Raw genomic sequence first — 26,047 nt, forward strand, 5'->3', positions numbered from 1 at the left:
AGCTTCTGGTCAGCGGGGTGGTGGCACCGGGATCCTCATCTCTCCCAAGTGGTCATTCTCTCTTTCTCCCCTTACCCATCTGTCTATCGCCTCCTTTGAATTCCATGCTGTCACAGTTACCAGCCCTTTCAAGCTTAACATCCTTATCATTTATCGCCCTCCAGGTTCCCTCGGAGAGTTCATCAATGAGCTTGATGCCTTGATAAGCTCCTTTCCTGAGGACGGCTCACCTCTCACAGTTCTGGGCGACTTTAACCTCCCCACGTCTACCTTTGACTCATTCCTCTCTGCCTCCTTCTTTCCACTCCTCTCCTCTTTTGACCTCACCCTCTCACCTTCCCCCCCTACTCACAAGGCAGGCAATACGCTTGACCTCATCTTTACTAGATGCTGTTCTTCCACTAACCTCATTGCAACTCCCCTCCAAGTCTCCGACCACTACCTTGTATCCTTTTCCCTCTCGCTCTCATCCAACACTTCCCACACTGCCCCTACTCGGATGGTATCGCGCCGTCCCAACCTTCGCTCTCTCTCCCCCGCTACTCTCTCCTCTTCCATCCTATCATCTCTTCCCTCTGCTCAAACCTTCTCCAACCTATCTCCTGATTCTGCCTCCTCAACCCTCCTCTCCTCCCTTTCTGCATCCTTTGACTCTCTATGTCCCCTATCCTCCAGGCCGGCTCGGTCCTCCCCTCCCGCTCCGTGGCTCGACGACTCATTGCGAGCTCACAGAACAGGGCTCCGGGCAGCCGAGCGGAAATGGAGGAAAACTCGCCTCCCTGCGGACCTGGCATCCTTTCACTCCCTCCTCTCTACATTTTCCTCTTCTGTCTCTGCTGCTAAAGCCACTTTCCACCACTCTAAATTCCAAGCATCTGCCTCTAACCCTAGGAAGCTCTTTGCCACCTTCTCCTCCCTCCTGAATCCTCCTCCCCCCCCCCCCCCTCCTCCCTCTCTGCAGATGACTTCGTCAACCATTTTGAAAAGAAGGTCGACGACATCCGATCCTCGTTTGCTAAGTCAAACGACACCGCTGGTTCTGCTCACACTGCCCTACCCTGTGCTCTGACCTCTTTCTCCCCTCTCTCTCCAGATGAAATCTCGCGTCTTGTGACGGCCGGCCGCCCAACAACCTGCCCGCTTGACCCTATCCCCTCCTCTCTTCTCCAGACCATTTCCGGAGACCTTCTCCCTTACCTCACCTCGCTCATCAACTCATCCCTGACCGCTGGCTACGTCCCTTCCGTCTTCAAGAGAGCGAGAGTTGCACCCCTTCTGAAAAAACCTACACTCGATCCCTCCGATGTCAACAACTACAGACCAGTATCCCTTCTTTCTTTTCTCTCCAAAACTCTTGAACGTGCCGTCCTTGGCCAGCTCTCCTGCTATCTCTCTCAGAATGACCTTCTTGATCCAAATCAGTCAGGTTTCAAGACTAGTCATTCAACTGAGACTGCTCTTCTCTGTATCACGGAGGCGCTCCGCACTGCTAAAGCTAACTCTCTCTCCTCTGCTCTCATCCTTCTAGACCTATCGGCTGCCTTCGATACTGTGAACCATCAGATCCTCCTCTCCACCCTCTCCGAGTTGGGCATCTCCGGCGCGGCCCACGCTTGGATTGCGTCCTACCTGACAGGTCGCTCCTACCAGGTGGCGTGGCGAGAATCTGTCTCCTCACCACGTGCTCTCACCACTGGTGTCCCCCAGGGCTCTGTTCTAGGCCCTCTCCTATTCTCGCTATACACCAAGTCACTTGGCTCTGTCATAACCTCACATGGTCTCTCCTATCATTGCTATGCAGACGACACACAATTAATCTTCTCCTTTCCCCCTTCTGATGACCAGGTGGCGAATCGCATCTCTGCATGTCTGGCAGACATATCAGTGTGGATGACGGATCACCACCTCAAGCTGAACCTCGGCAAGACGGAGCTGCTCTTCCTCCCGGGGAAGGACTGCCCGTTCCATGATCTCGCCATCACGGTTGACAACTCCATTGTGTCCTCCTCCCAGAGCGCTAAGAACCTTGGCGTGATCCTGGACAACACCCTGTCGTTCTCAACTCACATCAAGGCGGTGACCCGTTCCTGTAGGTTCATGCTCTACAACATCCGCAGAGTACGACCCTGCCTCACACAGGAAGCGGCGCAGGTCCTAATCCAGGCACTTGTCATCTCCCGTCTGGATTACTGCAACTCGCTGTTGGCTGGGCTCCCTGCCTGTGCCATTAAACCCCTACAACTCATCCAGAACGCCGCAGCCCGTCTGGTGTTCAACCTTCCCAAGTTCTCTCACGTCACCCCGCTCCTCCGCTCTCTCCACTGGCTTCCAGTTGAAGCTCGCATCCGCTACAAGACCATGGTGCTTGCCTACGGAGCTGTGAGGGGAACGGCACCTCAGTACCTTCAGGCTCTGATCAGGCCCTACACCCAAACAAGGGCACTGCGTTCATCCACCTCTGGCCTGCTCGCCTCCCTACCACTGAGGAAGTACAGTTCCCGCTCAGCCCAGTCAAAACTGTTCGCTGCTCTGGCCCCCCAATGGTGGAACAAACTCCCTCACGACGCCAGGACAGCGGAGTCAATCACCACCTTCCGGAGACACCTGAAACCCCACCTCTTTAAGGAATACCTAGGATAGGATAAAGTAATCCTTCTGACCCCCCCCCCTTAAAAGATTTAGATGCACTATTGTAAAGTGGCTGTTCCACTGGATGTCATAAGGTGAATGCACCAATTTGTAAGTCGCTCTGGATAAGAGCGTCTGCTAAATGACTTAAATGTAAATGTATATAGCCTCCACATTGACTCTGTACCGTAATACCCTGTATATAGCCTCCACATCGACTCTGTACCGTAATACCCTGTATATAGCCTCGCTACTGTTATTATATTGTTGCTCCTTCATTTTTTGTTATTTTTCCTTTGCTTTTTCCTTTTCTTTCTTTCTTTATGTTTTACTTGAGTTTATTTTAGTAAATACCTTCTAAACACGTATTTTTCTTAAAACTGCATTGTTGATTTAGGGCTTGTAAGTAAGAATTTCACTTTAAGGTCTACACCTGTTGTATTCGGAGCATGTGACAAATACGATTTGATTTGATTTATCCCAGTTTGCAAAGAGCAATTGGGAGGGCGGCGTCCCTCCAGAATGGTTGCGCGCCGTGCGACAGCTTTTCAGCCTCATTCTAGGCTTTTAGTAGCTAAAACAGACATTACAGTTATGAAGCACTGTGAAACAGTTATGAAAGCTCACACAGGAAAGGACATTGAGTGTTTTCAAGATTTTTTTTAATAAAACTCATCATCATTCCTGCTCTCTTACATTTACAGTTGAGACATTCCTCAGTTATACCATGTCTAGACAATTATTATAACATGTCTACACCATTCTTATAAGAGTTATAACACGTCTAGACCATTCTTATAACACGTATAGACAATTCTTATAACAAGTATAGACAATTCTTATAACGGTTATAACACGTATAGACAATTCTGATAACGGTTATTATAACATGTCTACACCATTCTTATAAGAGTTATAACACGTCTAGACCATTTTTATAACAGTTATAACACGTCTAGACACATTCTTATAACAGTTATTAGAACTTGTCTACACCATTCTTATAAGAGTTATAACACGATGAAAACATTCTTATAACAGTTATAACACGATGAGAACATCCTTATAACAGTTATAACACGTTGAGAACATTCTTATAACAGTTATAACACGATGAGAACATCCTTATAACAGTTATAACACGATGAGAACATCCTTATAACAGTTATAACACGATGAGAACATTCTTATAACAGTTATAACACGATGAGAACATTCTTATAACAGTTATAACACGTTGAGAACATTCTTATAACAGTTATAACACGATGAGAACATTCTTATAACAGTTATAACACGATGAGAACATTCTTATAACAGTTACATCATATCTAGACCATTCGTATAACAGTTATTATAAGATGTCTTAGACATTCATATAACAGTTATAACATGTATTGTTACCATTCTTATAACAATTATTAAAACATGTCTAAACCGTTCTGTTTCTCTTCATGTTCACTTTGTACAAAACAAAAAGGCCAAACATCTTTTTTCTTTGTATAAAAAAATATAAGTTAATTTAAACTCCAATTAAGAAAATAACAATAGTCATAATAATAGCATTAATAATATAATAATCATTGATAATAATAATGATTATAATAAAAGCTAAACATAGTGCAGAAATAGTATGCATCCTAAATGGTACCCTAAACCCTATATAGTTCACTACCTTTAACCAGACTAGAGCCCTATGGACCCTGGTGAAAATGTTAGCACTTTATATAGGATAGGGTGTCATTTGGGAGACAGGCAGGATAGATGACTGGTGCTGGGAAGTAAAGAGGGACAGTGCAGTGAGGCCTCCCTGACATACAAGTGGGGGTGGAGGGAGGAAGTGAAGGGAGGGGGGGGGGGCAGTCAAAAGCTCAAACACACACGTACGCATTCACTTGTACACACACACACACACACACACACACACACACACACACACACACACACACACACACACACACACACACACACACACAGAAAAGTGCATGACTGCCATTGTAAGTTAGCACCATATAAAGCATACAGCGTGCTTTGTCCTAATTAAATTCCAGCATGTATGCATTATCGCCCTAGTCATTGACTGTTCTCTCTGCTACTGCATTATCACCCAAGTCATAGACTGTTCTCTCTGCTACTGCATTATCTCCCTAGTCATAGACTGTTCTCTCTGCTACTGCATTATTTCCCTAGTCATAGACTGTTCTCTCTGCTACTGCATTATCGCCCTAGTCATAGACTGTTCTCTCTGCTACTGCATTATTTCCCTAGTCATAGAATGTTCTCTCTGCTACTGCATTATCGCCCTAGTCATAGACTGTTCTCTCTGCTACTGCATTATCACCCAAGTTATAGACTGTTCTCTCTGCTACTGCATTATCGCCCTAGTCATAGACTGTTCTCTCTGCTACTGCATTATCACCCAAGTCATAGACTGTTCTCTCTGCTACGGCATTATCTCCCTAGTCATAGACTGTTCTCTCTGCTACTGCATTATCACCCTAGTCATCGACTGTTCTCTCTGCAACTACATTACCACCCAAGTCATAGACTGTTCTCTCTGCTACTGCATTATCTCCCTAGTCGTAGACTGTTCTCTCTGCTACTGCATTATCGCCCTAGTCATAGACGGTTCTCTCTGCTACTGCATTATCTCCCTAGTCATAGACTGTTCTCTCTGCTACTGCATTATCACCCTAGTCATCGACTGTTCTCTCTGCTACTGCATTATCGCCCAAGTCATAGACTGTTCTCTCTGCAACTACATTACCACCCAAGTCATAGACTGTTCTCTCTGCTACTGCATTATCTCCCTAGTCATAGACAGTTCTCTCTGCTACTGCATTATCGCCCTTGTCATCGACTGTTCTCTCTGCTACTGCATTATCGCCCAAGCCATAGACTGTTCTCTCTGCTACTGCATTATCACCCTAGTCATAGACTGTTCTCTCTGCTACTGCATTATCACCCAAGTCATAGACTGTTCTCTCTGCTACTGCACAGCAAGCAGCACCGATGCACCAAGTCTGGAACCAACAGGACCCTGAACAGCTTCTACCCCCAAGCCATAAGACTGCTAAATAGTTAGTTAAATTGTTTACCAAATAGCTACCCGGACATTCTGCATTGACCCTTTTTGCACAAACTTTTTTTGACTAATCACATACGCTGCTGCTACTGTTTATTATCTGCCACTTTATTCCTAGTTTATTGTACATATATCCCTCAATTACCTCATACCCCTGCAAATTGACTCAGTGGTGGTACCCCCTGTATTTAGCCAAGTTATTACCTCCTACCCTTGTAAATTGACTCAGTGGTGGTACCCCTTGTATATAGCCAAGTTATTACCTCCTACCCCTGCACATTGACTGGTACCCCTTGTATGTAGCCAAGTTATCGTTACTCATTGTGTATCTATTGTTACTTGAATTATTACGTTTTTGTTGCTTTTCTATTCTATTTCTATGTTGTTTCTCTGTGCGTTGTTGGGAAGAGCCCGTCAGTAAGCATTTCACTGTTAGTCCACACCTGTTGTTTACCAAGCACGTGATTAATAAAATGTGATTGATTTGATCATTATACACCTAATACTGTATATTGATAAAATCAGATAACCACCAGGGTTGGGGTCCAGTACCTGTCAGATAAACAGTAGGGTTGGGGTCCAGTGCCTGTCAGATAACCACCAGGGTTGGGGTCCAGTACCTGTCAGATAAACAGTAGGGTTGGGGTCCAGTACCCGTCAGAGAAACAGTAGGGTTGGGGTCCAGTACCCGTCAGAGAAACAGTAGGGCTGGGGTCCAGTACCTGTCAGATAACCACCAGGGCTGGGGTCCAGTACCCATCAGATTAACAGCAGGGTTGGGGTCCAGTACCCATCAGATAACCACCAGGGCTGGGGTCCAGTACCTGTCAGATAACCACCAGGGTTGGGGTCCAGTACCTGTCAGATAACCACCAGGGTTGGGGTCCAGTACCTGTCAGATTAACAGCAGGGTTGGGGTCCAGTACCCATCAGATAAACAGTAGGGTTGGGGTCCAGTACCTGTCAGATAACCACCAGGGCTGGGGTCCAGTACCTGTCAGATAACCACCAGGGCTGGGGTCCAGTACCTGTCAGATAACCACCAGGGCTGGGGTCCAGTACCTGTCAGATAACCAGCAGGGCTGGGGTCTAGTACCTGTCAGATAACCAGCAGGGTTGGGGTCCAGTACCTGTCAGATAACCACCAGGGCTGGGGTCCAGTGCCTGTCAGATAAACAGCAGGGCTGGGGTCCAGTACCTGTCAGATAACCACCAGGGCTGGGGTCCAGTACCTGTCAGATAACCACCAGGGCTAGGGTCCAGTACCTGTCAGAGAAACAGCAGGGTTGGGGTCCAGTACCTGTCAGATTAACAGTAGGGTTGGGGTCCAGTACCCGTCAGATTAACAGTAGGGCTGGGGTCCAGTACCCGTCAGATTAACAGTAGGGTTGGGGTCCAGTACCTGTCAGATTAACAGTAGGGTTGGGGTCCAGTACCCATCAGATTAACAGTAGGGTTGGGGTCCAGTACCCGTCAGATTAACAGTAGGGTTGGGGTCCAGTACCCATCAGATTAACAGTAGGGTTGGGGTCCAGTACCCATCAGATTAACAGTAGGGTTGGGGTCCAGTACCTGTCAACAAAGAAGATTCACACCAATAGAATGAATACAGCCAAATCTTAACGGAACTGTTCGTCTGGGTTGGGGTCAATTCCATTTCAATTTCAGTCAATTCAAAACATAAACCAAATTCCAATTCCACATTTTCCTCATTGAATAACATTGAAGATAAATGCAATTGGAATTTCAGTGTGCTTCCTGAATTGACTGGAATTGACCCCAACCCTGACAAACAGTACAGTTCAGTTTAGGTGTAGTCATTCTATTGGTGTGGATCTTCTAGGTTGACAGGTACTGGAAGCAGTTCTGAAAAGTAACGCAGCTAGCAGCAGCTAATTCACATGACAATGAGTGACAAGGAGCTGGCATGATAGCATAAAAATACTGGCACCCAGGTTAAAAGCAGGGTGGTAGTGTGGGGTGATGGTGTGGGGGTGATGGTGTGGGGTGGTAGTGTGGTGGTGTGGGGGTGATGGTGTGGGGTGATGGTGTGGGGTGGTAGTGTGGTGGTGTGGGGGTGATGGTGTGGGGTGGTAGTGTGGGGGTGATGGTGTGGTGGTGTGGTAGTGTGGGGTGATGGTGTGGGGTGATGGTGTGGGGGTGATGGTGATGGTGTGGGGTGGTAGTGTGGGGTGATGGGGTGACGGTGTGGGGTGATGGTGTGGGGGTGATGGTGTGGGGTGGTAGTGTGGGGCTGATGGTGTGGGGGTGATGGTGTGGGGTGGTAGTGGGGGTGATGGTGTGGGGGTGATGTGTGGGGTGATGGTGTGGGGTGATGGTGTGGGGTGGTAGTGTGGGGTGATGGTGTGGGGGTGATGGTGTGGGGGTGATGGTGTGGGGTGATGGTGTGGGGGTGATGGTGTGGGGGTGATGGTGTAGTGTGGGGTGGTGGTGTGGGGGTGGTAGTGTGGGGTGATGGTGTGGGGGTGATGGTGTGGTAGTGTGGGGTGAATGTGTGGGGGTGGTGGTGTGGGGGTGATGGGGTGGTGGTGTGGGGGTGATGGTGTGGGGCGGTAGTGTGGGGGTGATGGTGTGGGGCGATGGTGTGGGGGTGATGGTGTGGAGGTGATGGTGTGGGGGTGATGGTGTGGGGTGGTAGTGTGGGGTGATGGTGTGGGGGTGATGGTGTGGGGGTGATGGTGTGGGGGTGATGGTGTGGGGCGATGGTGTGGGGGTGATGGTGCGGGGGCGATGGTGTGGGGGTGATGGTGTGGTAGTGTGGGGTGATGGTGTGGGGTGGTAGTGTGGGGGTGATGGTGTGGGGGTGATGGTGCGGGTTGGTAGTGTGGGGTGATGGTGTGGGGGTGGTGGTGTGTGGTGGTAGTGTGGGGGTGATGGTGTGGGGTGATGGTGTGGGGTGATGGTGTGGGGTGGTAGTGTGGGGGTGATGGTGTGGCGGTGATGGTGTGGGGTGATGGTGTGGGGTGGTAGTGTGGGGGTGATGGTGTGGCGGTGATGGTGTGGGGTGATGGTGTGGGGGTGATGGTGATGGTGTGGGGTGATGGTGTGGGGTGGTAGTGTGGGGGTGATGGTGTGGGGTGGTAGTGTGGGGTGATGGTGTGGGGGTGGTAGTGTGGGGGTGATGGTGTGGTGGTAGTGTGGTGGTTTGGGGTGATGGTGGGGGTGACGGTGTTGGGTGATGGTGTGGGGTGATGGTGTGGGGTGATGGTGCGGGGTGGTAGTGTGGGGGTGGTGGTGTGGAGGGGATGCATTTGGCCTCAAATCATCACCTCAATATTCAAATGAATTGGTAAATTACCATTTGTGATCAAGTACCAATTATGTGTTTAAACAATTCAACCGCTGAGCAAGTCATTTGGACTGATCATTACTTTACATTTTTTATGCCTTTTTTTAAAGTCATGCCCCCCTCTGTCCTTGACTTGTCCTAAATCAGTCTATATAACACACTGTCAGTGTTAATAATCACATCACAAACACAACTATAACAACTATAACCAGTAATACACTCTTAGAAAAAATGTGTTATCTAGAACCTAAAATGGTTCTTTGGATGTCCCCATAGGAGAACCCTTTGGAAAAAAAACATTTTTGGTTCCAGGTTGAACCCATTTGGGTTCCCTGTAGAACACTTTCCACAGATGATTCTACATGGAACACAAAAGGGTTCTACCTGGAACCAAAAAGGAGTAGAGGGGTGTAGATGAATCACTAGATAAACTTCAGTTGGTGCTAAACACGGCTGCTAGAATCTTGACTAGAACCAACACATTTGATCATATTACTCCAGTGCTAGCCTCTCTACACTGGCTTCCTGTTAAGGCTAGGGCTGATATCAAAGCTTTACTGCTAACCTACAAAGCGTTACATCTTTATGATTTGGTCCTGCCGTACATACCTACACGTACGCTATGGTCACAAGACACAGGCCTACTTATTGTCCCTAGGATTTCTAAGCAAACAGCTGGAGGCAGGGCTTTCTCCTATAGAGCTCTATTTTTATGCAATGATCTGCCTATCCATGTGAGAGACGCAGACTCTGTCTCAACCTTGAAGTCTTTACTGAAGACTCAGAAGGTCCTATGATTGAGTGTAGTCTGGCCCAGGGGTGCGAAGGTGAACAGCAAGGCACTGGAGCGACGAACTGCCCTTGCTGTCTGCCTGGTCGGCTCCACTGGGATTCTCTGCCTCTGACCCTGCTCCGCTCCTTCTCCCTACAGTAGGGCCTGCTCCGCTCCTTCTCCCTACAGTAGGGCCTGCTCCCCTCCTTCCCCCTACAGTAGGGCCTGCTCCCCTCCTTCTCCCTACAGTAGGGCCTGCTCCTTCTCCCAACAGTAGGGCCTGCTCCCCTCCTTCTCCCAACAGTAGGGCCTGCTCCTTCCCCCTACAGTAGGGCCTGCTCCCCTCCTTCTCCCAACAGTAGGGCCTGCTCCGCTCCTTCTCCCTACAGTAGGGCCTGCTCCCCTCCTTCTCCCTACAGTAGGGCCTGCTCCCCTCCTTCTCCCTACAGTAGGGCCTGCTCCGCTCCTTCTCCCAACAGTAGGGCCTGCTCCTTCTCCCAACAGTAGGGCCTGCTCCGCTCCTTCTCCCAACAGTAGGGCCTGCTCCTTCTCCCAACAGTAGGGCCTGCTCCCCTCCTTCTCCCTACAGTAGGGCCTGCTCCGCTCCTTCTCCCTACAGTAGGGCCTGCTCCCCTCCTTCTCCCTACAGTAGGGCCTGCTCCCCTCCTTCTCCCTACAGTAGAGCCTGCTCCGCTGCTTCTCCCTACATTAGGGCCTGCTCCTTCTCCCTACAGTAGGGCCTGCTCCCCTCCTTCTCCCAACAGTAGGGCCTGCTCCTTCTCCCTACAGTAGGGCCTGCTCCCCTCCTTCTCCCTACAGTAGGGCCTGCTCCCCTCCTTCTCCCGACAGTAGGGCCTGCTGCCCTCCTTCTCCCTACAGTAAGGCCTGCTCCGCTCCTTCTCCCTACAGTAGGGCCTGCTCCGCTCCTTCTCCCTACAGTAGGGCCTGCTCCGCTCCTTCTCCCTACAGTAGGGCCTGCTCCCCTCCTTCTCCCTACAGTAGGGCCTGCTCCGCTCCTTCTCCCTACAGTAGGGCCTGCTCCCCTCCTTCTCCCTACAGTAGGGCCTGCTCCCCTCCTTCTTCCAACAGTAGGGCCTGCTCCGCTCCTTCTCCCAACAGTAGGGCCTGCTCCGCTCCTTCTCCCAACAGTAGGGCCTGCTCCGCTCCTTCTCCCAACAGTAGGGCCTGCTCCCCTCCTTCTCCCTACAGTAGGACCTGCTCCGCTCCTCCTCCCAACAGTAGGGCCTGCTCCGCTCCTCCTCCCAACAGTAGGGCCTGCTCCGCTCCTTCTCCCTACAGTAGGGCCTGCTCCCCTCCTTCTCCCTACAGTAGGGCCTGCTCCCCTCCTTCTCCCTACAGTAGGGCCTGCTCCGCTCCTTCTCCCAACAGTAGGGCCTGCTCCGCTCCTTCTCCCTACAGTAGGGCCTGCTCCGCTCTTTCTCCCAACAGTAGGACCTGCTCCGCTCCTTCTCCCAACAGTAGGGCCTGCTCCGCTCCTTCTCCCAACAGTAGGGCCTGCTCCGCTCCTTCTCCCTACAGTAGGGCCTGCTCCGCTCTTTCTCCCAACAGTAGGACCTGCTCCGCTCCTTCTCCCAACAGTAGGGCCTGCTCCGCTCCTTCTCCCAACAGTAGGGCCTGCTCCGCTCCTTCACCCAACAGTAGGGCCTGCTCCCCTCCTTCTCCCTACAGTAGGGCCTGCTCCGCTCTTTCTCCCAACAGTAGGACCTGCTCCGCTCCTTCTCCCAACAGTAGGGCCTGCTCCGCTCCTTCTCCCAACAGTAGGGCCTGCTCCGCTCCTTCTCCCTACAGTAGGGCCTGCTCCGCTCTTTCTCCCAACAGTAGGACCTGCTCCGCTCCTTCTCCCAACAGTAGGGCCTGCTCCGCTCCTTCTCCCAACAGTAGGGCCTGCTCCGCTCCTTCACCCAACAGTAGGGCCTGCTCCCCTCCTTCTCCCTACAGTAGGACCTGCTCCGCTCCTTCTCCCCACAGTAGGGCCTGCTCCGCTCCTTCTCCCTACAGTAGGGCCTGCTCCGCTCCTTCTCCCTACAGTAGGGCCTGCTCCGCTCCTTCTCCCTACAGTAGGGCCTGCTCCGCTCCTTCTCCCTACAGTAGGGCCTGCTCCGCTCCTTCTCCCTACAGTAAAGCGTGTGCGAGCAAGGAGGCCTACAAACCTGACTCAGTTACACCAGCTCTGTCAGGAGGAATGGGCCAAAATTTACCCAACTTATTGTGGGAAGCTTGCAGAAGGCTACCAGACACGGTTCACCCAAGTTAAACAATTTAAAGGCAATGCTACCAAATACTAATTGAGTGTATGTAAACTTCTGACCCACTGGGAATGTGATGAAAGAAATAAAAGCTGAAATAAATCATTCTCTCTCCTATTATTCTGACATTTCACATTCTTAAAATAAAGTAGTGATCCTAACTGACTTAAGACAGGGAATTTTTACTTGGATTAAATGTCAGGAATTGTGAAACACTGAGTTTAAATGTATTTGGCTAAGGTGTATGTAAACTTCCGACTTCAACTGTATAACAACATATTAAATAAATTAAGTAAAGTATGATGGGGAGAATGGGTGAGTTGGTACGCGAGGGGAAGCGAACCATGCATAATTATCTCATAACTAATGGTGAATGAAGAACAGGCCCATTCTATTGTACTGGTCTATATGTATGTACCCTCTATCAGTCCACCGAATCCAAGCGGCCTTATCAGTCTAGTCTGGCCTACATGGAGTACACAGTGAGAGTGTGCGTAATTTACAATGACAAGAAGACCAAGACGAATGGATGCACACGATGTGTTAGCTCGGCTACAAGATCTGAATGGAAACGACTCAGATGGAAGAAATGATTCATGACATCTCTGATGATTATTCTTCTGATTCTGAGCCTCATCCTGAACCTACACCTCCGAGGCCTGAGCATCATCCTGAACCTACACCTCAGAGGACTAGGCCTCATCCTGAACCTACACCTCCGAGGACTAGGCCTCATCCTGAACCTACACCTCCGAGGACTAAGCTTCATCCTGAACCTACACCTCCGAGGCCTGAGCATCATCCTGAACCTACACCTCAGAGGACTAGGCCTCATCCTGAACCTACACCTCCGAGGACTAGGCCTCATCCTGAACCTACACCTCCGAGGACTAGGCCTCATCCTGAACCTACACCTCCGAGGACTAAGCCTCATTCTGAACCTACACCCCCGAGGACTAGGCCTCATCCTGAACCTACACCTCCGAGGACTAGGCCTCATTCTGAACCTACACCTCCGAGGACTAAGCCTCATCCTGAACCTACACCTCCGAGGACTAGGCCTCATCCTGAACCTACACCTCCGAGGACTAAGCCTCATTCTGAACCTACACCCCCGAGGACTAGGCCTCATCCTGAACCTACACCTCCGAGGACTAGGCCTCATTCTGAACCTACACCTCCGAGGACTAAGCCTCATCCTGAACCTACACCTCCGAGGACTAGGCCTCATCCTGAACCTACACCTCCGAGGACTAAGCCTCATTCTGAACCTACACCCCCGAGGACTAGGCCTCATCCTGAACCTACACCTCCGAGGACTAGGCCTCATTCTGAACCTACACCTCCGAGGACTAAGCCTCATCCTGAACCTACACCTCCGAGGACTAGGCCTCATCCTGAACCTACACCTCCGAGGACTAGGCCTCATCCTGAACCTACACCCCCGAGGCCTAACCGCAAAAACAGCCAGAACGGTGCGCACTGAGCAGGTGCCTGTGCCACCACCAAATGAAACGGTGAGACAGCGGAGAGGAAGGGACGGCACCGTTTGGATCCTACGGGCCGATTATCAGCACAAAATGTAATCACTGAGAGGGCAGGCCCTACATCTCAAGCAAAAAACAACAGCAGAAATGCACTCACCGGCTTTTGTTGTTTATGTGACATGGACAGGCTCCAGCACATGTGGCTGAGGCGCACAGGGAGCAAGGAGACCGTTTGGATAGAACAAGCAAGTGACAATGCTACGGGCCGATTATCAAACATATATCTCGAACGTTTTATGAATACAACTGGAAATTTGTAAGGAAAATATCAAAGGAAATTTACTGTCGATATTAGATTAATTGAGGTATATAGTATTATTCACAAAATCGTTATTTTCAAATGATAAATGATACTGTATTAATCGTGTTAACTTTCCCCAAATTCCCCGGTTTTCCTCCTTATTTTCCTCCTTATTCCCTCGTTATGCCAAGAGTCTTTCAACCAGGATTTCTGGGAAACCGGGGAATTTGGGGAAAGTTAAGGAAAACGTGCAACCCTATAGAGAGTATTCCTTATGCCTGCTGTCTTGACATAATGTTCTGGCTATCAATCAATATCTATTCATTTTAAATCAACGTTGTAGCAATGTCCGTGTCTGTCCTGTGCCTTGGTGTGCTATGAACGCAGTACAGAGAATAGATGTACCGTTGGACTTGACTCAGGGGCTGTTCTAGTTGGTAAGACAGCACAAAAAGATCTGGGACCAGTCTACAACTAGAGCTTAAAAACAGACTGATTGCCCAAGGTTCTGGGTTCTAGAACCTAAAAAACTGATTGCCCAAGGTTCTGGGTTCTAGAACCTAAAAGACTGATTGCCCAAGGTTCTGGGTTCTAGAACCTAAAAGACTGATTGCCCAAGGTTCTGGGTTCTAGAACCTAAAAGACTGATTGCCCAAGGTTCTGGGTTCTAGAACCTAAAAGACTGATTGCCCAAGGTTATGGGTTCTAGAACCTAAAAGACTGATTGCCCAAGGTTATGGGTTCTAGAACCTAAAAGACTGATTGTCCAAGGTTCTGGATTCTGTTAACCAGGCAGTCAAAAGGCTGGCTTTTAGTCAGAAGACTGTTTCTCTAAACCAAGGCAACACCAGGGGCAAGTAGCGTGGTGGCGAGATGCAGACCTGGTAGCTTTAAATACTATTGGAAATCTTTCAAATACTTTTAGCAATTGCTTTAGCCTGCATATATTGCCAGATGGGCAGGATTTACACTTGCAACTCTTTTTGTTTGTTTTATTGTGCCAGGCAAACTCAATCAAGCCCAGATGAAGTATTTGAAATGATTTCAAAAAATATTTGAAATCAGGTCTGCCTGGGTGTTGGGTGCTATTTCTGCATAGAACATTGTGACTCTCGTGTGACACGACTAGCTAAATGTTGACATGATCTAATAACTCAGCCCTGTCGGTCACACTAACTTTGTCTGTCTGTGCTCTACACAAGACGCTGTCTCTGAATAGAATAGACTAGGCTGTATGTATGTTCGATATGACTTCATTCAAAAACACTTTGTTGCTCAAAGTGACAGAAAACATTCTAGAACATTCGTTGCGACATGCTATACATTCTTTCTGTCTCTCTTTGAGAGCCAACCACCTCTTCCCATGTAGTTTTGCTTGCGATAAAGTCAGTCAGTTTACCACTGCAGGCAAACAAACAGTACCAATACAGTGCACTACTTTTGAACAGGGCCCATATTGCTCCGGTCAAAAGTAGTGCACTATGTAGTGGATTAGGGTGCCATTTCAGACACATTCATAAAGTCTGAAACTACAACAACAAAAAACAGTCAAGATTTCACACCTCCTGACCTTTTTAAAGGATTAGAGTGTAAAGACTAAGGCCTCTGCAAATTACAAGACCGGAACATAAAACAAACCAGACACAATTAAAATCTATTCAAAACAAACCAACTAAAACACACCACAGACATACTGATCCGTTTGGACAGGTATGAATTGGTTCCCAAGCAGTGGAGTTGATCAGGTGAGTCCCCACCTCAAGGACAAGTCCAGGTAGTTCCTCGCTGTTTCGGCCCGTTAGCTTCCGTTTCGTGCCTAATGAACAAGACCCCGCTGTCCTCCAGCCGTCCATCCGTGTGTCTACGGAGCAATGAACACTGTCAGGGTTATCTCCTCACCTCCCTCACCCAATGAGGTAACTGTGTGGTCCTGAAAAGAATCCCCTTGTTTGTAAATCCACCAATCACCTTCCCTAGTCCCTACGCATGTGTCCGTCTCCTTCCTGTTTCAGCATGAAGTGAGGCTCTAACAGTTCAGACAGGAAGTAGTCCCTGTTAATGGCAGGGAATGTGTTCAGGGCGTATTGACTTGGAAAGTAGCGAGGGAGAGCAGTAGCTTCACTGCCAGTCAGTTGTCCACCTTCACAGGGCCTGAGTCGGGGTTCGATAGTTCCTCAGTGCTGGGCTCTGCCCTGGGGTCAACAGGCTCTGCCCTGGGGTCAACAGGCTCTGCCCTGGGGTCAACAGGCTCTGCCCTGGGGTCAATAGGCTCTGCCCTGGGGTCAATAGGCTCTGCCCTGGGGTCAATAGGCTCTGCCCTGGGGTCAATAGGCTCTGACGGAGCCCACACTCCTCTCACTCCACTGTCCTCCTCCTCTCCATTCACTATCTTCTCCCACTGGCCAAGGTTCTCCCTGTGGAAACACAATCAGAATACCAAAAGGCTTTTTACTACTAGCTCTGACTTTGCTGTTGCTTGATTGTCCCTAGCTATCTGAAGATGAACACTAACTGTGACTGTGATATGTGGTTGTCTCTCCTAGCTATCTGAAGATGAATGAACTGACTATGACTGTGATATGTGGTTGTCTCACCTAGCTATCTGAAGATGAATGTACTAACTGTGATATGTGATAGTCTCACCTAGCTATCTGAAGATGAATGTACTGACTGTGATATGTGGTTGTCTCACCTAGCTATCTGAAGATGAATACACTAACTGTGATATGTGGTTGTCTCACCTAGCTATCTGAAGATTAATACACTAACTGTGATATGTGATAGTCTCACCTAGCTATCTGAAGATGAATGTACTGACTGTGATATGTGGTTGTCTCACCTAGCTATCTGAAGATGAATGAACTGACTATGACTGTGATATGTGGTTGTCTCACCTAGCTATCTGAAGATGAATGTACTAACTGTGACTGTGATATGTGGTTGTCTCTCCTAGCTATCTGAAGATGAATGAACTGACTGTGACTGTGATATGTGGTTGTCTCACCTAGCTATCTGAAGATGAATGTACTGACTGTGATATGTGGTTGTCTCACCTAGCTATCTGAAGATGAATGTACTGACTGTGATATGTGGTTGTCTCACCTAGCTATCTGAAGATGAATGTACTGACTGTGATATGTGGTTGTCTCACCTAGCTATCTGAAGATGAATGTACTGACTGTGATATGTGGTTGTCTCTCCTAGCTATCTGAAGATGAATGGACTAAATGTGACTGTGATATGTGGTTGTCTCACCTAGCTATCTGAAGATGAATGGACTAAACTGTGATATGTGGTTGTCTCACCTAGCTATCTGAAGATGAATACACTGTGATATGTGGTTGTCTCTCCTAGCTATCTGAAGATGAATGGACTAAATGTGACTGTGATATGTGGTTGTCCCTCCTAGCTATCTGAAGATGAATACACTGACTGTGATATGTGGTTGTCTCTCCTAGCTATCTGAAGATGAACACACTGTGGTATGTGGTTGTCTCTCCTAGCTATCTGAAGATGAAAACACTAACTGTGACTGTGATATGTGGTTGTCCCTCCTAGCTATCTGAAGATGAATGGACTAACTGTGATATGTGGTTGTCTCTCCTAGCTATCTGAAGATGAATGGACTAAATGTGATATGTGCTTGTCTAACCTAGCTATCTGTATGCCACTCTGGATAAAAGCATATGTTAAATGACTACAAGAAATGTATAGGCATGTAGATTGTGTCTATCTGTTTGTGTGTGTGTATATCTCTCTGTGTATGCGTATCTCTCTCTGTGTGTGTGTGTGTGTGTGTGTGTGTGTGTGTGTGTGTGTGTGTGTGTGTGTGTGTGTGTGTGTGTGTGTGTGTGTGTGTGTGTGTGTGTGTGTGTGTGTGTGTGTGTGTGTGTGTGTGTGTGTGTGTATATATATATACAGTTGAAGTCGGAAGTTTACATACACCATAGCCAAATACATGACATTCCTGACATAGTAGTCCATGTAATATATGGTGTGTGTGTAGTCCATGTAATATATGATGTGTGTGTAGTCCATGTAATATATGATGTGTGTAGTCTATGTAATATACGGTGTGTGTAGTCTATGTAATATATGGTGGGTGTGTAGTCCATGTAATATACGGTGTGTGTAGTCCATGTAATATATGGTGTGTGTAGTCCATGTAATATATGGGGTGTGTAGTCCATGTAATATATGGGGTGTGTAGTCCATGTAATATATGGGGTGTGTAGTCTATGTAATATACGGTGTGTGTGTAGTCTATGTAATATACGGTGTGTGTAGTCCATGTAATATACGGTGTGTGTAGTCCATGTAATATGCGGTGTGTGTAGTCCATGTAATATACGGTGTGTGTAGTCTATGTAATATATGGTGTGTGTGTAGTCCATGTAATATACGGTGTGTGTAGTCTATGTAATATATGGTGTGTGTAATCCATGTAATATATGGGGTGTGTAGTCTATGTAATATACGGTGTGGGTAGTCCATGTAATATACGGTGTGGGTGTTGTACAGTATGTAACTCACTTGCAGGCTTGTAGAAGAGGGCCAGACGGGGGGAAGAGCTCAGATAAGGTAGTATAACATGGGAGAGCAACAGCATTGTAGAACCCCACCTAGAAAAACAGACAAGGAGAATCCAGTAAAGGGGAGGGAACAAGGGCAGAGGGGAGGGAACATCTTGCCAGAATGAGACACAGCCCAGGTAATGTTCTTCTTAGTGTGTGTGTGTGTGTGTGTGTGTGTGTGTGTGTGTGTGTGTGTGTGTGTGTGTGTGTGTGTGTGTGTGTGGTTCTTACCTGCCCCTGAGGAACCTCTTCCTTCTTATCTCTGTCCATCATAGGGATGGGCTGTATACCTATCTTCTTCATCTCATCCCCCTGTAGAGGAGGAGGAGACGAGGAGGAGGAGGAGGAGGAGGAGAGGAGGATAAAGGAGGGAGAGAAGGAGGAGGAGATAAAGGAGGGAGAGAGAGGAGGAGAGGAGATAAAGGAGGGAGAGAGGAGGAGGAGATAAAGGAGGGAGAGAGAGGAGGAGAGGAGATAAAGGAGGGAGAGAGAAGGAGAGGAGGAGGAGATAAAGGGGGGAGAGAGCGAAGGAGGAGAGGAGATAAAGGAGGGAGAGAGGAGGAGAGGAGGAGGAGATAAAGGGGGGAGAGAGAGAAGGAGGAGAGGAGATAAAGGAGGGAGAGAGAGGAGGCGAGGAGATAAAGGAGGAGAGAGGAGGAGATAGAGGAGGAGAGGAGATAAAGGAGGGAGAGAGGAGGAGAGGAGACGAGATAAAGGGGGGAGAGAGAGAAGGAGGAGAGGAGATAAAGGAGGGAGAGAGAGGAGGCGAGGAGATAAAGGAGGGAGAGAGGAGGAGAGGAGATAAAGGAGGGAGAGAGAGGAGGAGAGGAGATAAAGGAGGGAGAGAGAGGAGGAGAGGAGATAAAGGAGGGAGAGAGAGAAGGAGGAGATAAAGGAGGGAGAGAGAAGGAGAGGAGGAGGTGAGGAGATAAAGGAGGGAGAGAGAGGAGGAGAGAAGGAGAGGAGATAAAGGAGGGAGAGAGGAGAGGAGATAAAGGGGGGAGAGAGAGGGGAGAGGAGGAGATAAAGGAGATAAAGGAGGGAGAGAGAGGGGAGAGGAGATAAAGGAGGGAGAGAGGAGGAAAGGAGGAGGAGAGGAGATAAAGGAGGGAGAGAGGAGAGGAGATAAAGGAGGAAGATGGAAGAAAGAGATGACGTAGAATGGAGGAGGTTATTGAGATTAAAGGACAAAAGAAAGTGACACCTGATGATGTTATGAGGACTATGATCATTCCTTTGTCATAATCTATCCAGAATCATATAGAATGAAGGAATTGATTAACTCTATAAAGCAGTAGTACACTCTTAGAGAAAAAGCTGCTCTTTAGAACCTAAAAGGGTTCTTCGGCTGAAAATAAAACATTTTTAGTTTCAAGTAGAACTCTTTCACCACTAAAAGGTTCTAAGTAGAACCCTTTCACCACTAAAAGGTTCTACGTGGAACCCTTTGCCACTTAAAGGTTCTAAGTAGAACCCTTTCACCACTAAAAGGTTCTACGTGGAACCCTTTGCCACTTAAAGGTTCTAAGTAGAACCCTTTCACCACTAAAAGGTTCTTAGTAGGTTCTACCGTCCCTACGCTCTAACCACTAGGCTACCTGCCGTCCCTACACTCTAACCACTAGGCTACCTGCCGTCCCTACACTCTAACCACTAGGCTACCTGCCGTCCCTACACTCTAACCACTAGACTACCAACCGTCCATACGCTCTAACCACTAGGCTACCTGCCGTCCCTACACTCTAACCACTAGACTACCTGCCATCCCTACACTCTAACCACTAGGCTACCTGCCGTCCCTACACTCTAACCACTAGGCTACCTGCCGTCCCTACACTCTAACCACTAGGCTACCTGCCGTCCCTACACTCTAACCACTAGGCTACCAGCCGTCCCTACACTCTAACCACTAGGCTACCTGCCGTCCCTACGCTCTAACCACTAGGCTACCTGCCGTCCCTACACTCTAACCACTAGGCTACCTGCCGTCCCTACACTCTAACCACTAGGCTACCTGCCGTCCCTACACTCTAACCACTAGACTACCAACCGTCCATACGCTCTAACCACTAGGCTACCTGCCGTCCCTACACTCTAACCACTAGACTACCTGCCATCCCTACACTCTAACCACTAGGCTACCTGCCGTCCCTACACTCTAACCACTAGGCTACCCTGCCGTCCCTACACTCTAACCACTAGGCTACCTGCCGTCCCTACACTCTAACCACTAGGCTACCTGCTATCCCTACACTCTAACCACTAGGCTACCTGCCATCCCTACACTCTAACCACTAGGCTACCACTTTACATTACCTCGGCCCAGAACTCAGCGTAGATGTCATTAGCCGTGAGTCGCGTGATTGGCCACAGCTTGGTAACGGAACACAGGTCACATGCTGTCATCATCAGACCAATCACACGGTCCCTAGGGAAAGAAAAGTATATATATATATATATATATATATATATTTTTTTTAATGATCTATTTCCAGATGTATCAGAGAAGATGTCCAGTGTGTGTGTGTGTGTGTGTGTGTGTGTGTGTGTGTGTGTATGTCTGTGCCTTGCGCTATGTCTAAAGTGTGTATGTGTACGACCCCTGACCTCTGACCTGTGTTGGTGGTTGTTGAGGTCCAGTGCTTCCGTGGTCAGTAGCTCAGCTAGCTGTTTGCGGTTCCCGAAGTAGAGCGCCAGGTCTGTAGCGATGATGGCCTTGCGGATGATCTCTAACACCTGCTCGTACTCACTGGAAGTCAGGTTGGAGAAAACATTGTGCCCTTCCAGCTATGGGAAACAAAGAGATCAATAAAAAGCAAAAGCTCCGCTTATGAGGAGTTCGGCTCAGCTTAGGTGGGATAGCCAGAGGGTACATCCTGGGAGTACCAGCTCAGGTGGGATAGCCAGAGGGTACATCCTGGGAGTACCAGCTCAGGTGGGATAGCCAGAGGGTACATCCTGGGAGTACCAGCTCAGGTGGGATAGCCAGAGGGTACATCCTGGGAGTACCAGCTCAGGTGGGATAGCCAGAGGGTACATCCTGGGAGTACCTGCTCAGGTGGGATAGCCAGAGGGTACATCCTGGGAGTACCAGCTCAGGTGGTATAGCCAGAGGGTACATCCTGGGAGTACCTGCTCAGGTGGGATAGCCAGAGGGTACATCCTGGGAGTACCAGCTCAGGTGGGATAGCCAGAGGGTACATCCTGGGAGTACCAGCTCAGGTGGGATAGCCAGAGGGTACATCCTGCGAGTACAGCTTAGGTGGGATAGCCAGGGGGTACATCCTGGGAGTACCAGCTCAGGTGGGATAGCCAGAGGGTACATCCTGCGAGTACAGCTTAGGTGGGATAGCCAGGGGGTACATCCTGTGAGTACAGTAGGTCCTGGAACATTCAGGGTAGTTTGGGATACTTTGCAAGTTTTTGGGGTCAATTTGAAATTGAAGGCAGTCAATTCAGGAAGTAAATTGAAATTGCAATTCAATAATTGAAAAAGGCCATCTATTTTCAATGACATCTCAATAAATGTCAAAGTAAAAGCTATTTATTTGAACGTTTTTTTCCACTTTTGAAGTTTTAAATTCAAATTGCTTTCTGAATGAAATACCATCAATTAGAATTGACCCAACCCTGATCCTTCTGTGGACAAGGATTCACGGTACCTGATCATCACCCACCAAAGATGAGGAATTTGATTTGGGAGGGGACACCGGTTAATAACAGAGCAACTGTTCGGGGGAAATGTCTGAAGAGTTAAGATCCTCCTGGGGGAACATTTAGAGGACAGCTGAGTAAGCGTGTAAGTACAGGGCGTGTGTATGTGTGTGTGTGTGTGTGTGTGTGTGTGTGTGTGTGTGTGTGTGTGTGTGTGTGTGTGTGTGTGTGTGTGTGTGTGTGTGTGTGTGTGTGTGTGTGTGTGTGTGTGTGTGTGTGTGTGTGTGTGTGGTAGTCCTACCTGCAGGATGGATACAGTCTGGGAGAAGTGGTGCTGCTCCATTGTAGACGTGCTGTACAGGGCAGCTAGAGGATGGTCAAACTTCTGCAGGTAGGTGTTACTGTATCCTCGATGGTCCAGATCATGACATAGACAGGCTATCAGCAGACCCTTCTTCTGTTGATGAGGGAGAGAGAGAGGGGATGAGGGAGAGAGGATGGGAGAGAGAGAGGGGATGGGGAGAGATAGAGGGGATGGGAGAGAGAGAGAGGATGGGATAGAGAGAGAGGATGGGATAGAGAGAGAGGATGGGAGAGAGAGAGGATGGGGAGAGAGAGAGAGGATGGGAGAGAGAGAGAGAGGATGGGAGAGAGAGAGAGGGGATGGGAGAGAGAGAGAGGATGGGGAGAGAGAGAGAGGATGGGAGAGAGAGGATGGGAGAGAGAGAGAGGGGATGGGAGAGAGAGAGGGATGGGAGAGAGAGTGGGGATGGGGAGAGAGAGAGTGGGGATGGGATAGAGAGAGAGGGGATGGGATAGAGAGAGAGGGGATGGGATAGAGAGAGAGGGGATGGGATAGAGAGAGAGAGGATGGGAGAGAGAGAGGGGATGGGGAGAGAGATGGGGAGAGAGAGCGGGGATGGGGAGAGAGAGCGGGGATGGGGAGAGAGAGAGGATGGGGAGAGAGAGAGAGGATGGGAGAGAGAGAGAGGATGGGGAGAGAGAGAGGGGATGGGGAGAGAGAGAGAGAGGATGGGGAGAGAGAGCGGGATGGGGAGAGAGAGCGGAGATGGGGAGAGAGAGAGAGGATGGGAGAGAGAGGATGGACAAGTACACATGGAAGTCAGCTACTGATAGAATTGACCCTGTTTAGAATCTATCTCCTCATTCTATTTAGGAATCAGGAAGTAAATGACTGAATTGGAATGGAGTTGACCACAACCCTCTCTAAACCTTAATTTATTTTAGCTCTTGACGATGTTATTGACAAACTGACGGACGGACAGACAGACCTCTATCTCAGTGAAGATGCCGGTGGTCTTCTGCAGTATGGCGTACATACAGTGAGCCACGTTCACCGCGTGTTTCCAGTTGTGGTAGGGAACACGCCGATAATTCTTCCTCACAGACATAGTGAACCTGCACAACTTCTCCAGCTCAAAACTAGAGGGAGGGAGAGGGAGAGGAGGGAGAGAGGACGGAGCGGGAGAGAGGACAGAGAGAGAGAGAGGACGGAGAGAGAGAGGACGGAGAGAGAGAGGACGGAGAGGGAGAGAGGACGGAGAGGGAGAGAGGACGGAGAGAGAGAGAGCACGGAGAGGACAGAGAGGGAGAGAGGACGGAGAGGGAGAGAGGACGGAGAGGGAGAGAGGACGGAGAGGACAGAGAGGGAGAGAGGACGGAGAGAGAGGACGGAGAAGGAGAGAGGACGGAGAGGGAGAGAGGACGGAGAGGGAGAGAGGACGGAGAGAGGACGAGAGGGAGAGGACGGAGAGGGAGAGAGGATGGAGAGGGAGAGAGGACGGAGAGAGGGAGAGGACGGAGAGGGAGAGAGGACGGAGAGGGAGAGAGGACGGAGAGGACGGAGAGGGAGAGAGGACGGAGAGGGAGAGGACGGAGAGGGAGAGGGAGAGAGGACGGAGAGGGAGAGAGAGAGAGAGAGGGACAGAGAGAGAGAGGGCCAGGACGGAGAGGGAGAGGACGGAGAGAGAGAGAGAAAGGCAAAGTATTTAACAGGTATAATAGTATTTATTCTGTCCTCAGATTAAGATCAAAGCATTTATAAGTAATATTCTTAAAGAATCAATGTGTATATATGACAACTTCATTTATCTTGTAGAATATATATGTTTATATGACCAAGTTAACTTATCTTGTAGAATCTATGTGTTTATATTACTAAATTAATTTATCTTATAGAATCTATGGGTATACAGTATATGACTAACTTAAATTTATCCCGTAGAATCTATGGGTTTATTTGACTAAGTTAATTTCCCTGACGACAAGCAGCTGTAAATGTCCCAGAAGACCAATACGTACCTGGTTTCTCCACATGAGTTGTGGACCATGTAAACAAAGACAGCCGGCCACAGCTCCTCAAACTGACTAATGTCAAAATGAAACCTGAAGGAGGGAGAGAGAGAGGGGGGGGGGAAGGAGAGTGAGAGGGAAGGAGGGAAAGAAAGAGGGAGCCTCTTAGATTATGATGGCCCTGCAGTGTGTGTGTGTGTGTGTGTGTGTGTGTGTGTGTGTGTGTGTGTGTGTGTGTGTGTGTGTGTGTGTGTGTGTGTGTGTGTGTGTGTGTGTGTGTGTGTGTGTGTGTGTGTGTGTGTGGGGGGGGGGGGGGGACTAGCTGTAGATCTAGCAGGGCTGAAACACGCATGAATGCACACGCACACACACACACAGGGTCCGGCCCCCCTCCTTCCTGCTCTGGGCATTCTCTCCTGTCTGCGTCAGGGCCGTCTCTCTCCTGTCTGCGTCAGGACCGTCTCTCTCCTGTCTGCGTCAGGGCCGTCTCTCTCCTGTCTGTCTGCGTCAGGACCGCCTCTCTCCTGTCTGTCTGCGTCAGGACCGTCTCTCTCCTGTCTGTCTGCGTCAGGACCGTCTCTCTCCTGTCTGTCTGCGTCAGGGCCGTCTCTCTCCTGTCTGTCTGCGTCAGGGCCGTCTCTCTCCTGTCTGTCTGCGTCAGGGCCGTCTCTCTCCTGTCTGTCTGCGTCAGGGCCGTCTCTCTCCTGTCTGTCTGCGTCAGGGCCGTCTCTCTCCTGTCTGTCTGCGTCAGGGCCGTCTCTCTCCTGTCTGTCTGCGTCAGGGCCGTCTCTCTCCTGTCTGTCTGCGTCAGGGCCGTCTCTCTCCTGTCTGTCTGCGTCAGGGCCGTCTCTCTCCTGTCTGTCTGCCTCAGGGCCGTCTCTCTCCTGTCTGTCTGCGTCAGGGCCGTCTCTCTCCTGTCTGTCTGCGTCAGGACCGTCTCTCTCTCTCCTGTCTGTCTGCGTCAGGGCCGTCTCTCTCCTGTCTGTCTGCGTCAGGACCGTCTCTCTCCTGTCTGTCTGCGTCAGGACCGTCTCTCTCCTGTCTGTCTGCGTCAGGGCCGTCTCTCTCCTGTCTGTCTGCGTCAGGGCCGTCTCTCTCCTGTCTGTCTGCGTCAGGACCGTCTCTCTCCTGTCTGTCTGCGTCAGGACCGTCTCTCTCCTGTCTGTCTGCGTCAGGGCCGTCTCTCTCCTGTCTGTCTGCGTCAGGGACGTCTCTCTCCTGTCTGTCTGCGTCAGGGCCGTCTCTCTCCTGTCTGTCTGCGTCAGGGCCGTCTCTCTCCTGTCTGTCTGCGTCAGGGCCGTCTCTCTCCTGTCTGTCTGCGTCAGGGCCGTCTCTCTCCTGTCTGTCTGCGTCAGGACCGTCTCTCTCCTGTCTGTCTGCGTCAGGGCCGTCTCTCTCCTGTCTGTCTGCGTCAGGGCCGTCTCTCTCCTGTCTGTCTGCGTCAGGGCCGTCTCTCTCCTGTCTGTCTGCGTCAGGGCCGTCTCTCTCCTGTCTGTCTGCGTCAGGGCCGTCTCTCTCCTGTCTGTCTGCGTCAGGGCCGTCTCTCTCCTGTCTGTCTGCGTCAGGGCCGTCTCTCTCTCTTAAGAGACAGACATGGGTTTAAAGAAAACAAATCCTATTTGAACCCATGTCTGCTCCAAGAAACATGGCTGAGGA

General features: G+C 49.5%; 1 protein-coding gene across 4 annotated transcripts in view; it reads right to left on the reverse strand.

Annotated features, from left to right (window-relative positions):
- Positions 1-3,268: 3,268 nt before the first annotated feature.
- pde10a (phosphodiesterase 10A) overlaps positions 3,269-26,047 on the reverse strand; it is a 139,262-nt gene continuing 116,483 nt past the window's right edge. For 3 of the 4 annotated variants that reach the window (XM_071391410.1, XM_071391412.1, XM_071391409.1), the window contains 8 exons: positions 24,401-24,484; positions 23,371-23,521; positions 22,380-22,535; positions 21,039-21,211; positions 20,741-20,852; positions 18,656-18,736; positions 18,384-18,472; positions 3,269-16,264 (listed from right to left, as the gene is read on the reverse strand). In XM_071391410.1, the coding sequence (XP_071247511.1) occupies positions 15,979-16,264; positions 18,384-18,472; positions 18,656-18,736; positions 20,741-20,852; positions 21,039-21,211; positions 22,380-22,535; positions 23,371-23,521; positions 24,401-24,484 (1,132 nt within the window). In that variant the 3' untranslated portion in view covers positions 3,269-15,978. The remainder of the gene's footprint in view (positions 16,265-18,383; positions 18,473-18,655; positions 18,737-20,740; positions 20,853-21,038; positions 21,212-22,379; positions 22,536-23,370; positions 23,522-24,400; positions 24,485-26,047) is intronic. The other variant, XM_071391411.1, reaches the window with a different exon arrangement.

The sequence above is a fragment of the Salvelinus alpinus genome, chromosome 3, assembly GCF_045679555.1.
Source record: "Salvelinus alpinus chromosome 3, SLU_Salpinus.1, whole genome shotgun sequence".
NCBI lineage: Eukaryota > Metazoa > Chordata > Actinopteri > Salmoniformes > Salmonidae > Salvelinus > Salvelinus alpinus.